Here is a 14511-nt window from a genome sequence, read left to right on the forward strand (position 1 = left end):
CCACCATGCCCGGCTAATTTTGTTTGTTTGTTTGTTTGTATTTTTAGTAGAGACGGGGTTTCACCGTGTTAGCTAGGATGGTCTCGATCTCCTGACCTCGTGATCTGCCCACTTCGGCCTCCCAAAGTGCTGGGATTACAGGCGTGAGCCATCGCACCCGGCCACCTAAGTTCTTCTTATCTGTCTCTTAAGGACCTTCCTCTGGACTTGAGACACACTGAAAGAGAAGGTAGTTTCTGATATTCCTTTCCCCTCTTTTGGCCACCTACTTTGTCTGGTTCCATTTTTATGCCAGTAAATAGTTAAAGGCAGATAGAGCTCCACCAACTCTATTACAGAACTGGGTTTTCCATTCTACTGAGCTTGTTCACAGACACAACTTTCTCAGGAGGATCTTCATCTCCCCCTTTCAACTTCTACAGCCTTAGATCACCTTCCAAGGCTCCATTTATTGTCAGGCCACAATTTCTAGGATTCTAACAATGAAGACAAACTCTGATACACGATTCACATCTTTCTTAGCTCCTATTTCCAGTCCTCTTCTCCATTGCAAACAAACAAACAAAAAAACCCAAACAAACCACAAAAACTATTTCCAAGTTCAGTGGGACACTCTTGCCAAAGCACCCTGACTTCAGGTATGTAAGAGTTAAGAAAGAAACACGAAAAGGACCTTAACAGTCAAAGTCTGGTTTATTTTGGAGAATAAACCTGAGAGGGACTTCTTGTTGATTTTGGTCAGGAGCATTTTCTCTTACACACTAAGGGTGTTTAAGGGTTTACGAAGCGGTGAGCTTATTGCAGGTTCATAATGTTTCTATATGAGGGAAAGTTTATTGCAGGGTTGGAAAGTCTCTGATCAGAGGGGAGGCTATCTCCTGGTTGGCATGTTTCTGGTTGGAAGGGGGTTTATCTTAGGGTTGGAATGTTTCTGGTTATGCGGACATTCGCCATTAGGCTCATGTTTTTGGGTTGGATTTAGGTAGCTTTTTAATCAAGGGGAACTTAAAATGGTGACAGTTATCCAAGATGGCAACTCTTCTGCTGTCAGGGTAGGCCTTGGGAAGACACCGAGTGTCTTTGTAAACTTAGGTTTCCCCTGTGTCAAGCACAGTGCTGACTGCATTACATGGGTTTTTCTTTTTACTATTCGTGACAACCTTCTGAGGTAGGTATCACTACTGTTCCCAGTTTACAGATTACCTGACAACTGAGGCTTAGGGAGGCTGCCATCATCCACAGTCACAGAGCTACTATGAAGGGAGGGAACCCCATTTGTTCCTAAACTGCGATTAAAAAAAAAAAAAAGTTGCGGGAAACAGGCCAAGAAAGAAAACACGAAAAGGGTTGAAAAGTAGCAAAAGAAAGCAGTCAGGAGGAAGTGGCCCCTTTCCTGCCTCCTTCCCGCCCGGAGCTGTGCCTTGCGCGGTGCCCGGACGCCCCCAAGCGGCCACCTCTCTGCCTCTGACGCTTCCGGCGACAGGCTGGCGTCACTAGCTAGCGCCTTGCTAGGCACCGGCCCCTGAGCCTGTGCGGCGTGATACGCCGGGTGAGGGGGAGGGTCTTCCGGCCCTCTGGAAAATCATTTCCGGCAGGAGCCGGAAGACAGTCCCGGATGGCCTCGGGGACGGTCGGTGTGTGGAGGTGAGCTCCGGGATTGCTGGCTTTCCCGCGTCCGCTGGTTGCCTCATGCTGCAAGCCACGGCCGCCAGCCCCCGCTCGCATCGGTGGCGCTGAGGTGCCGGGACAGGAAGCGACATGTCGTCGGGCCTCCGCTCCGCTGACTTCCCCCGTTGGAAGCGGCACATCTCGGAGGAACTGAGGCGCCGGGACCGGCTGCAGAGACAGGCGTTCGAGGAGATCATCCTGCAGTGTGAGCGGCGCCGCTGCGGGCTGGGAGCGGGGCGGGCGAGTCCCGCGGAAGCATGCGGGGCGCCCGCGGAAACCTGAGGCCGAGTCCTCGGCGCCGCCCGCACGCTTGGCGGCCGCCCCGGGTACCCCGCGCTTGGGACGCCCCAAGCCTTTTAAATGTTTTTTCTAACTTGTGTTTTCTCTTTAGAGGATTTTCTCTTCTAAACTGTGCGATCTTTGTGGGGAGGCACAGTTCGTGTTTGTATTTGTAAATCCCAGCAGCTCACACAACGCTTATGCACTTAAATAGGTCCCAGAAACATCCCATTTATGGGGTCAGGTTAATGAAACGGTCGTTGACTTTAAGTCGCTGAATTAACATTGCCTTCTGAATGCACTGGAACGGGTGGCCTTTGATTCCTCAAACTTACTTCCCTTACTCTACCTTGGTGGGTTTTTTGCGGGGAAAGAGGGGTAGGGGATCAGGGTCTTGCTCTGTCGCCGAGACTGGAGTGCAGTGGCGGAGATCACGGCTCACTGCAGCCTGAAACTCCCAGGCTCAAGTGATCCTCGCCATCTAAGCCTCCCGAGTAACTGGGATTACGGACGCGCACCACCACGCTCGGCTAATTTAAAAAAAAAAATTTTTTTTGGAACGAGGGTTCACTGTATTTCCCAGGCTGGTCTCCAACTCCTGGGCTCAAGCCATCTTCCCACCTCGGCCTACCAAAGTGTTATCCCCCCACCTTGGTGTTATACATTTTGATTCTTAATCTCTTTTAGGTGGGACAGAACCTTTACTGTTACTGAAATCTTAAGTATGAAAGAGGTGGTTTTCTTTCCCCTTACTGCTTGCAGCTTAAGGGTACAAAAATGTTTGTACCTTTACCTAAATTGTAATGGTCCTACTAAGGTGGTTCCATCTGTCCCTGAAAGTAAACCTGGCAACTTTCCCAAGTTATGTTGATCATGGGATTCAAAATAATAATTGCTGCCTTTTTTGCATTCTGATTGTGCAAAATCAGTAGTTCTCAAACTTAGCTGCACATTAGCATTACCTGTAGATCTTTAAAAAATTACAAATCCCAAGCCACACCCAGACCAACTAAATCACAATATATGAAGTTAGGACACAGGTATCGTGTGTGTGTGAGATTCAGCCTAGAACTGCATGCCAAGTTATCAGTGTTTTTTGATGCTTCCCAAATGACTCTACTGTGCAGAGAAATTTGAGTACTGTGGTAATTATTTGCATGTGTTATTTCACTTTATCTTTCCCAAAATTCTATATATGAAGCAGGACCGGTTATTGCCATTTTCACACATGGAACTGAGGCCAAGAGAGAATAGGTAACTTCTGAGGTTGCACTGCAGGTTAATGGTGGGACAGAGTTTTTTTTTTTTTTTTTGAGACAGAGTCTTGCTCTGTCACCCAGGCTGGAGTGCAGTGGCGCGATGTCAGCTCACTGCAACCTCCACCTCCCAGGTTCAAGAGATCCTCCTGCCTCAGCCTCCCTAGTAGCTGGAACTATAGGCGAGCACCACCACGCCCGACTGATCTTTGTATTTTTAGTAGAGACAGGGTTTCACCATGTTGGCCAGGTTGATCTTGAACTCCTGACCTCAGGTGATGTACCTGCCTCAGCCTCCCAAAGTGCTGGGATTACAGGCATGAGCCACCGTGCCCAGCCGGGACTGGGATATGAACTCAGGCTTGATGACTAACTTTTGCATTTGCTTCTCTCACTGGCTCCCCCAGCAAATGGTTCTTTACTTTCACTGCACCCATTGTTTTAACAAAACTGAGAAGAAAGGGGATGCTTTGCTGTTCTAGGAGGCCCTGAAGAACAGTGCTGTTTCAGAAGGCCGCAAGCACAAGTCCCTGTTACTGAAAACATGATTCCCTGACAGATGACATAAATCAGTTCATTAGGTGCTTATTGGGTGCTTATGCTTTAAAAGCTAATATCCTTTGAAAGTCAAATTGGATTGGAGGCTTGACTCACCCCTCACTGAACCTTTTCACTTACTTTCTGAGCCTGTTTTGCCTCATCTATAAAATGGGGATGAAGCTTGCCCTGCCTACTTCATAAAAACAGTGCTGTGCGTATAAGTGCTTTCAAAGCCATCTGTATAATAGCCTGTAATTGTAAAGCATTATCTCTTGACACAAATGGAATGTTTTCCTGCACTTTGAAAATGGCATCTTGATGGGACAGGAACATGTAGAACAGTCAGAATAAGAGGTCAGTTGTGGAAAGAAGATAGCTTTAAAGGGTACTAGAGTAGCCAGTAATGCTTGCCTGAGGGACCAGGAGAGGAGACTGGGATGAGAAGCTAACAATGAACAGGAGAGTGAGACAGCCTTTGCTTGTTAAGATCTTCTGTTTAGGCGGAGGGATTGGCGTTTAGGGAGATCGTTTCTATCAGTTTGCGAAACACCTTCATTCCGCTCATTCCAGCCTCCCCAGGCCAGTCAAGTTCTGACCCTCCATCAACCTGGAGTCCGTTCCCTGTTCAGTCCGTGCCTTTGAGTCTGAAGAGAACGGTGGAAAGAAGCTGTAGGGGGAGGGGAAAGGCTTCCCTCTGTCTCCAGCCTTCTCTTCAGGGAGCAACCTTTGAGAAGGACTTCTTTTGAATGCCTCTGTTTTTTTGAAAGAACCTAAAATTATCACAGGGCACCAAGCTTTGGTTTAACATCTGAAGATCTTACTAGAGCCCTTTGACACTGGTGGATTTTAAACCTTTCTCTTGATCATGATGTCCCAGGTTGAAACCAATGCCCAGTTTGGCTGAGCTAATTCATTTGACTAATACAGATGAGAGTGTTTCTACCCAGGAATTCTCTTTTCGGATATCAGGAAGTGGGACTCAAGACTAAAAGAGAAACAAGCTCTTTTAACAGGAGTAGTCACTAGCATAAACCTTGTCTTGTTCTGCTTGGTACCTGCAGAACCGGTACCCATATCTGATCTTACTGGTGCCTGTATGCCTATTACTCTTGTTTTTTATTTCATTTTATTTATTTAGAGACAGAGTCTTGCTCTGTCGCCCAGGCTGGAGTGCAGTGGCGTGATCTCAGCTCACTGCAACCTCTGCCTCCCGGGTTCAAGCAATTCTCGTGCCTCAGCCTCCCTAGTAGCTGGGACTACGGGCAAGTGCCACCGTGCCTGGCTAATTTTTGTATTTTTAGTAGTTTCACCATGTTGGCCAGGCTGTTCTCGAACTCCTGACCTCAGGTAATCCGCCTTCCTCTGCCTTCCAAAGTGCTGGGATTACAGGTGTGAGCCGCTGCGCCTGGCCTGTGTGCCTATTACTCGTAACTCCATGTTCTTTCTAATCCTGTCTTTTGAGTTTCTGTACTCTGTCTCCTGTCAAATTGATTAGGTTTGGAAAGAGAACCCATTTCCTCTCTTAGCTCTCCCCTCCTGTGTTCTCTCACACGTTAGCATCCTCTGCCCAGTTGCCTGAGCAAAGAGTCTCAGAATAATCTTTGACTTTTTACCAATACGGATCTGTTAATGTAACTGCCTGCTTTTATAATTTCTTATTTCATCATTGCCAGTAAGAAGTCTGAATTTCTGATCCTGCTTTTTCCAGTGTTGGCTCCAACCTTTATTTCCAGCCACTTAGCAAAAGACTCTGTTATTCCTTCTGCGTGGCCTATCATCTTCTTTTAAGACTTAACTCATATGTCACCACCTGTGACACCATTCATAAAAATGAGTACAGAGTATATTCTCTGTACCTTTTTATACTTGACTGAATTAAATGTTAACTCCTTCATGTTGGGGACTGTCATTTATTTATATTTCTAGTTCCCTGACCTAAAAAGTAATTTAATGTGTCAATTATGGTAAAGTTCTCCTGTAGTACTTAAAGGTCCATGGCATTTCCCTTTGCCATTTTGTTTAGTGTGGTTCTTTTTCTTTTTTCCTCCCAAGGTAGAAACAAATAACTTCGGGGGTAGGAAGCATTTTCAGCTCCCTTTAATAGAGAAGACATTCTTGCAGGTGATTCTGTAGGTTACTATGGCTGAGGAATGTATGTTCCTGTATTTTTTTCTTCAATACATGACAAGGTAGGTACCTAGCAAGTGTACATATGTTACAATAACTTCATTTCTGACTTTTTTATTTTAATAGATAACAAATTGCTGGAAAAGTCAGATCTTCATTCAGTGTTGGCCCAGAAACTACAGGCTGAAAAACATGACGTACCAAACAGGCATGAGATAAGGTATTTTGAAACTAACCTGTATTATTTGTGTCTCCTCTAATGAGATTTATCTCAGTTCAGTTGTCACTTCTCTAGTTTAAAAGCAAATCAAGTACTATTTTGTGTTCCGGTTTTTGTCAGCTCCTTTCAAATAAGAACTAAAACCGTGTAATTAAAATTGTTTTTTAAAAGGTATGTACATACCTAGAAAGGTTATTATCAGTACAGTGCTCTCAGCTTGAGAAATTTCTTAAGGCGGGTTCATGTGGTAACCCTACATCAGTTTCTCATCTAACCTGCCAGGGTTCATGTTTTTTGGTTCTTTGTTTTTAAATAATCACAGACAAGTTAAGTATTTCTGAGCAGGTTTTTGTAGATCCTATTAATATAGGATTGATTGGTACATACAAAAAAATTGCTTTTGTGCAGTATGGGTCTATTTGATCCTTTTTAGGTTGGTGTTTTTTTCAACATACAAATGGTCCCCAACTTGCAGTGGTTCAACTTACAATTTTCTTTTCTTTTCTTTTCTTTTTTGAGACTGTCTCCCTCTGTCACCCAGGCTGGGGTGCAGTGGCGCAATCTCAGCTCACCGCAACCTGCAACCTCCACCTCCCGGGTTCAAGCAGTTCTCCTGCCTCAGCCTCCCAGATAGCTGGGATCACAGGCGCCCACCACCACACCTGGCTAGTTTTTGTATTTTTAGTAGAGGCAGGGTTTGACCATGTTGGCCAGGGTGGTCTCGACCACTTGACGTCAAATGATCGACCTACCTCAGCTTCTGAAAGTGTTGGGATTACAGGCGTGAGCCACCATGCTGGCCAGCTTACAATTCTTCACCTTTATAATGGTGCAGAAGTGATGCACTTTCAGTAGAACTGTACTTTGAGTATCCATCCAACCGTTCCGTTTTTCCCCTTCAGTTTAGTATTCAATAAATTGCATGAGATATTCAACAACTTACTATAAAATAGGCTTTGTGTTAGATGATTTCGCCCAACTGTAGGCTAATGTAAGTGTAACCTATGATACTCAGTAGGTGAGATGTATTGAATGTATTCTCAACCTACTATATATTTTCAACTTCTGATGGGTTTAAAGGGACTTAGCCTCAGTAAGTAGAGGAGCATCAGTATTAGTAGATTGTGAAATCAAATGAGCAGATTGCAATAAGCTCTTATTTTTCTTTAAGAACTAGATTAGAAATACACCAGTGTGTGCTGAGCGCGGTGGCTCACACCTGTAATCCCAGCACTTTGAAAGGCCAAGGCGGGTGGATCACGAGGTCAGGAGTTCAGGACCAGCCTGGCCGAGATGGTGAAACCCCGTCTCTACTAAAAATACAAAAATTAGCCAGGCCTGGTGGCAGGCGCCTGTAATCCCAGCTACCTGGGAGGCTGAGGCAGAGAATTGCTTGAACCTGGGAGGCGGAGGTTGCAGTGAGCCAAGATCACACCACTGCACTCCAGCCTGAGTGACAGAGCAAGACTCAGTCCCAAATATATATGTGTGTGTGTGTGTGTGTGTGTGTATTAATAGAATATTTCATGAGATACATATTTGTTCATGGTGGCGTATTTGTGTTTACTGGGTCATTTGTGTGCATTTATGTATATTTGAAGTCTTATTGTTCTCTTCCATAATATTCGTTGTGTTTGCATGTTAAATTTGGTATGGGAACAGTAACCATTATTTCTCTGAAATCTCCACACATTTAGCAATTGTAAAAACAAGGTTGGTGATTTATGGTGTCTAGAAATGGTAGCTGTAGCCTGATGTATTTACTCCTAGAGCTGTAGCTGCTCTCACGTCTCCTCATCTGGCAGGATGGTCTCCTGGTAGAGGACGGAGTGGGAAAGATACCAGAGAACAGATGGCTTGGCGGGGCCTCACTTCCGTCCTTGCTTTGTAACAGTTCAGGAGATCCTGCCTGGCTGTGGCCCTGGGAGGCCTTCTGTAGTACTTAAGATATTAGTTTTAGTATTTTGGTTAACTTTAGGTGTAGATAATGCTGTTTCACCATTTTCATCTAAATTCATCCAATTGAAAACTAAAAACATTTCTATCTGATTAAACCCTTGGTGACTGTATTCTTGTATTCTGTATCTGTTAGCCAAACTCATGTGCTTGGAATATGCAGCAGTTCTTTTGGCTGAATTTCACTAGGATAGTCTTTTGAGGCAGGGTATCTCTCTGTCGCCCAGGCTGGAGTGCAGTGGCATGATCATGGCTTACCGCAGCCTCAACCTCCGGGGCTCAAGCAATCGTCCTGCCTTAGCCTTCTGAGTAGCTTGGAGACTACAGGTGTGCACCACCATGCCAGTCTAATTTTTTAATTTTTTGTAGAGATAGGGGTCTCACTATGTTACCCAGCCTGGTCTTTACTCCTGGGCTTAAGTGATCCTCCCTCCTCAACCTTCCATTAGTGTTGGGTTTACAGGCATGAGCCACCACATCCAGTGGGATGGTCATTTAGTTGGCGGTCTTGTTATAAATCAGGTTCATTCAGCCCACTCACAGCAAATTAATCACTGAGATGATGGGTTTTGTGAGAGTTTATTCATAACATGGCCAAGCAAGGAGGCAGGAGAACAGGTCTCAAATCCACCTCCTTGAAAATAGGGATGGGGGTACTTACGCGATAGAAAGCAGGGTGGTCTAAAGTGCGGAAAGAGGTGACTGGGGGGTAGGAAAGATGAGGTCATTGGGGCTTCCATGCAAGCATAATCTAGCTATGTGGTTCCTCATAGGACACATGCAGAAAATGGTGGCATTAGCACCATCTGAGGGAGGAGTGTTTTGGCCCTCTGATGTCAAAAGATCACCTCTTGGGCATTCACACAGGCCCAGTTGAAGGGTTGGGGGTCTCAGCTGGCTGTAATGAGCAAGAGCTGCCTCCTAGTTCCTGGAGAAAAACTTTAAGCACCAGTTATTGTAGTGAGCCACAGTCAGTTATTATTTATAAGGAAGCTAGTGGGAGTTTAGTTAGGTATTGTTTGGCAACTTGACTTGCTAGTGGGATTTTGGAACTAGAAAAAAGTGATGAAAAGCAGGCAAGGCAGGTTGAATGGTGGGCTTCATCAGGTTACCCCTTGTTCGGTCTTTCCATTTCCACAAATGTTATCCATAATAAGTCTGCTCTCCTGACTTATTTGTTTCCATTCACAGTATCGTTGTTTTCCACGAGTCATCTATGGTTCCTTCTTCCCTCTGTATCTTCCCCTCCCCACATTCCTTTATTCCTCATATTCCCCATATCCACCAAGCCCATTGGTTCTCCACCCCCTAGCCTCTTGCATCCTTTGGTTTACATTTATTTTGCCACCTCCTTTGTTTATTTATCTTCTTATTCCCAGACTGTGGTGAGAGCCTCATTCACTCAATAGACTTCTGTGACTGCAGTGTGGGCTGGGCATTAGGGATGTAGAGATGAGTAAGCCAGAGTCCCTACTCTGAGGAGGAGTAGAATCTAGTGGGGGAGACCAACTCAAAGGGACATTTGCTAGAGCATGTAAGGGTGTTCACAGAAGCTGGGCACTTCATTGGTTTCCTTTCCCCTCCTTCCTGTCTCTCCAAAGACCCTGCCTGTCTCATCCTAATTAACCGTAAAACAGTGCGCACTGTGCTTAAATAGTCATCTGCATCAGTTATCAGACTTTCTCTTAAGTGTTTTCATCACTTTGCCTACAGTTTAAAATCAAACTTTTCAGCCTCAAAATTGTTTATTCTAAGCATGGTTCCTGGACTAGTGGCATCTTCTGGGAAGTTGTTAGAAACAAAGATTCTTGGGCCCCATCTCAGACCTATTCTATTAGAAACTCTAGGGGTGGGACCTGGTAATCTGTGTTTTCAGAAATGCTTTAGGTGATTCTAGTGACCTCTAAAGTTTGAGCACTACCACCTTTACTGCTACTCAGACTTTCTGGAACCAGCAACATTCCCATCACCAGCGCACAGAAAGTGAGAAATGCAGATTGCTGGGCCTTGCTAGGAAGGCAGATCACCTGTTAGTGGGCTCCAGGAATCTGTGCTTGAAACATGCCCTCTGAGTGATTGTTTTTTTCTACTTGACAAGCACCTTCGTGGGCTGATGATATTCATTGTAAGTAAAATAGGAAGTCTTTGGAGGCTTTGGGTCGTGAAAAGAGCTGTATCCTGCTTGCCTTAGTCTCTCCTAGCATTTCTGTTGAGTTCTGTGTCTTGGTAGACTTTGAAGTTTAAGCATCTAATCCTGAGGCCCCTCTGCCTGATGATCTTGCCTCCATTTTGCCCTTCCTAGGAGATTCCTACTTTAGTTCCTCTTGGGAAACCCCTCCCAAAATGAAACCATCCTTGTCTGGGGAAGTCTTTGCCTCTGAACGTGATTAACACTTTCTCTCGTCACTCTGATACACTTTTGTTTTTCTTTATGTTGTTAGTTTTAGTTTTTTTTGTTTTGTTTTGTTTTTGAGACGGAGTCTCACTCTGTCGCCCAGGCTGGAGGGCAGTGGCGCAGTCTCAGCTCACTGCAACCTCCGCCTCCCGGGTTCATGCCATTCTCCTGCCTCAGCCTCCCGAGTAGCTGGTACTACAAACGCCCGCCACCACGCCCAGCTAATTTTTTGTATTTTTAGTAGAGACAGGGTTTCACTGTGTTAGCCAGGATGGTCTCGATCTCCTGACCTCGTGATGCACCCGCCTCGGCCTCCCAAAGTGCTGGAATTACAGGCATGAGCCACCGCGCCTGGCCTGTTGTTAGTTTTATTTCATGATTCTGTTCTATAGCTAGCCAGCTCCTTGGAAGGCGGGACCACGTCCTACATGCTTGAGTCCAGGAGTTCGAGGCCAGCCTTTGCAACATAGATAGCATCTCAATACTTTTTTAAAAGGTGGGGACCGGGCATGGTGGCTCATGCCTGTAATCCCAGCACTTTGGGAGGCTGAAGCGGGTGGATCACCTGAGGTTAGGAGTTCGAGATCAGCCTGACCAACATGGCGAAACCCCACCTCTACTAAAATACAAAAAAATTAGCCAGGTATGGTGGCGCGCACCTGTAGTCCCAGCTACTCTAGAGGCTGGGGCACAAAATCACTTGAACCCAGGCAGCGGAGCTTACAGTGAGTCGAGATCACACCACTGCACTACAGCCTGGGTGACAGAGCAAGACTCCGTCTCAAAAAAAAAAAAAANCGCCCAGCTAATTTTTTGTATTTTTAGTAGAGACAGGGTTTCACTGTGTTAGCCAGGATGGTCTCGATCTCCTGACCTCGTGATGCACCCGCCTCGGCCTCCCAAAGTGCTGGAATTACAGGCATGAGCCACCGCGCCTGGCCTGTTGTTAGTTTTTATTTCATGATTCTGTTCTATAGCTAGCCAGCTCCTTGGAAGGCGGGACCACGTCCTACATGCTTGAGTCCAGGAGTTCGAGGCCAGCCTTTGCAACATAGATAGCATCTCAATACTTTTTTAAAAGGTGGGGACCGGGCATGGTGGCTCATGCCTGTAATCCCAGCACTTTGGGAGGCTGAAGCGGGTGGATCACCTGAGGTTAGGAGTTCGAGATCAGCCTGACCAACATGGCGAAACCCCACCTCTACTAAAAATACAAAAAAATTAGCCAGGTATGGTGGCGCGCACCTGTAGTCCCAGCTACTCTAGAGGCTGGGGCACAAAAATCACTTGAACCCAGGCAGCGGAGCTTACAGTGAGTCGAGATCACACCACTGCACTACAGCCTGGGTGACAGAGCAAGACTCCGTCTCAAAAAAAAAAAAAAATGTGGGGAAGATCTGATAATTATTCTGCCTAATTTAGGGTAGTTTCATGTAAAGTGTGTTCTACTTTCTAATCTCTTGATATTACTTCTTAGGCTAAGATTGGGAAAGTACCAGGTTGCCTCAAGATAAGGTATTAGTTTGTGCTTAGCTATGTAATGACAATACATATAGAGATGGAAAGACTGCTATACTGCCACCTTTGTCCCCCCTCTTTTTATTTTAGTCTAGGTCATATGGAGTGGGCAGTTCTTTCCGCTCTCTTCAGATGTTGATATCCTAGTGTCCAGCCTTATTCCTTTTCTCCATCTACAAGCTTTCCCCAGGCACTGATTTCAGCTACTCACTATAATCTGATAATTCTCACCTGTGACACCAGCCTTCTCTTGAACTATAAATCCACAGTTCTAGTTGTCTTCTGCTGTTTCTGAGATACCATGTAAACACTTGGCAAAGATTCCAAAACTGCATTGATTCTAGAGGTGATCTGAACTCACTCCTGTGGCCTTAGGCACATCTATTTGCTGACAGTGTCTACATGTTAGCCTCTAGCTTGGACTTCTCCCTGAGGTTCGAACTCTTTTTTTTTTTTTTGAGATGGAGTCTCACTCTGTCGCCCAGGCTGGAGTGCAGTGGCCAGATCTCAGCTCACTGCAAGCTTTGCCTCCCGGGTTTACGCCGTTCTCCTGCCTCAGCCTCCCGAGTAGCTGGGACTACAGGCGCCCGCCACCTCGCCCGGCTAGTTTTTTGTATTCTTTTAGTAGAGACGGGGTTTCATCGTGTTAGCCAGGATGGTCTCGATCTCCTGACCTCGTGATCCGCCCGTCTCGGCCTCCCAAAGTGCTGGGATTACAGGCTTGAGCCACCGAACCCAGCCGAGGTTTAGACTCTTAATACTCAGTTTCCAGTTGGCAATACTCAGTTTTCACTTGACTGGCCACAACTGAACCCTTTAGGCCTCCCCCAAAACCTGCTGCTCCCAGTCTTGCCCATTTCAGTGGCTGACAGCTGCCTTCTACCAGTTGCTCAGGCCAAAAGCCTTGAGTCATCCTTGACTGCTATCTTTCTTCACACCCCATACCCAATTCAAAGTCAAGTCCTGTTAGCACTGTCTTTGGAATGGATTTAGAATCAGACAGTATCTCACCTCACTGCTCCCACCCTGGTCTGGGCTGCACTGTCCCATATTTTTACTTCACAGTACCCTGCTGGCTGGTCTTCCTATTTCGGCCCTTACCCCCATGCAATCTGCTCTCCTTTTAAAACCTAAGTCATTCAGCTGCTCAGAGCCCTCCGGCAGCTTCCCTTCATGCCTAGTATACCTCACAGCCCTCAGAGGGGTCCTCAAGGCTCTGCATCATCTCCCCACCTCCTCCTTGGGCGCACCTCCTCTGTCCCCCTGTGCTGGGCCTTCCGTCACCATTCCTGCAAATACACCACCCGCTGTATGCCTCTCCAGGCCCTGCTGCTGCTACTCCCTCTATCCAGAGGGCCCTTCCCCCAGGGGTCCACATGGCTTATTCCTCACTTCCTTACAGTCTCTAGCCATGTGTCACATTGGAGAAACCCTCCTCAATTACATTAAAATAGGGCGGCACCCCCCCCCCCCCCCCCCCCCGTTCTCTTTCTTCTTCTTCTGGAGTTTTCGGCAAGCACGTGTGACTCCTGACCTCACACATGCTCTCAGTTGACTGTCAGCTGTGTGAAAGCAGAGCCCTGCACTCACTGCTGCCATCATCGGCACCCAGGTCCTTGCTGAGCCAGTGGGCCTCGTTGGTGTGCCTGTTACTGGGACTTCATTCAGGAACTTTCCACCTTTTATTCCTGACATGCCTGGTGGTCACAGTTGCTTTGCTTTTTTCCATGTGTTTCGCGTCTCCTCCTTTCTACTCATAGTGCCTGTAACCACAGCTGCTGGAGACACCCAAATGGTTTATTGGCTTTGTGAACATGTTTCTGGAATTGTTGTTTCACTAATTGGAAAGATTTGGAGTCTCATTTTTCCCCTCCTTTTTTTGCACATTCTCTTCATCTGCCTGGTTTGCCAATTTAGTCCCGGACATGATGGCACATGGAATGACAGTCAGCTACAAGAAATGGCCCAGCTGAGGATCAAGCACCAAGAAGAACTGACTGAATTACACAAGAAACGTGGGGAGGTAAAGCTAGCCCTTTTCCTCATCTGTCTTCTGCTCTCTATGAGAGTCCTGTGGGGAGTGGGGGAGCTCAGTCACTTCTCACCAGAATTGGCAGCAGCCTTAGCCAATCAAAAGCCCCCTCTATAGGAATAGAAGGGCAAGGAAAACAGAATGAGAAGACCAGGCAGATGGAGGCCCATCGCCAGAAGGGCAATCCTGTGAGAGCGCTGCCAGTTTACCATGCTCCAAAATCAGCATGAGGGGCAAGAGTGGAGAGGCTTTAAAGAACAAAAGCCTGCTCCCTGGCCTGCTGAAGGCCTCACTGATGGTTTCATAAAACTTTTCAGTACGAACTCTGAAATTTCAGAGACGTTCATGAGAAAGAATCAAGTCCAAGGATGTGTTCGCCTGGATGGTGGTCTTACGGCAAAGCTCCAGTTGGGAAAATACAGTTAACCATCAATACAGCTGAATTGATTGTCTTTTCAGCAGAAATGAGTCTCCAAAAAGGTAGCTGAGGTTGAGGAGTAGACAGTTGTCCTCAACAAGC

At 46.4% G+C, this 14511-nt stretch overlaps 1 protein-coding gene across 4 annotated transcripts in view; it reads left to right on the forward strand.

The window, feature by feature from the left end:
• The first annotated feature begins 1492 nt into the window (after positions 1 to 1492).
• ATG16L1 (autophagy related 16 like 1) overlaps positions 1493 to 14511 on the forward strand; it is a 45405-nt gene continuing 32386 nt past the window's right edge. For 3 of the 4 annotated variants that reach the window (XM_017859379.1, XM_017859380.1, XM_017859381.1), the window contains exons 1-3: positions 1493 to 1873; positions 5997 to 6090; positions 13877 to 13982. In XM_017859379.1, coding sequence (XP_017714868.1) covers positions 1759 to 1873; positions 5997 to 6090; positions 13877 to 13982 — 315 coding nt within the window. In that variant the 5' untranslated portion in view covers positions 1493 to 1758. The remainder of the gene's footprint in view (positions 1874 to 5996; positions 6091 to 13876; positions 13983 to 14511) is intronic. The other variant, XM_017859382.1, reaches the window with a different exon arrangement.

The sequence above is a fragment of the Rhinopithecus bieti genome, unplaced genomic scaffold (assembly GCF_001698545.2).
Source record: "Rhinopithecus bieti isolate Rb0 unplaced genomic scaffold, ASM169854v2 scaffold_50517, whole genome shotgun sequence".
NCBI lineage: Eukaryota > Metazoa > Chordata > Mammalia > Primates > Cercopithecidae > Rhinopithecus > Rhinopithecus bieti.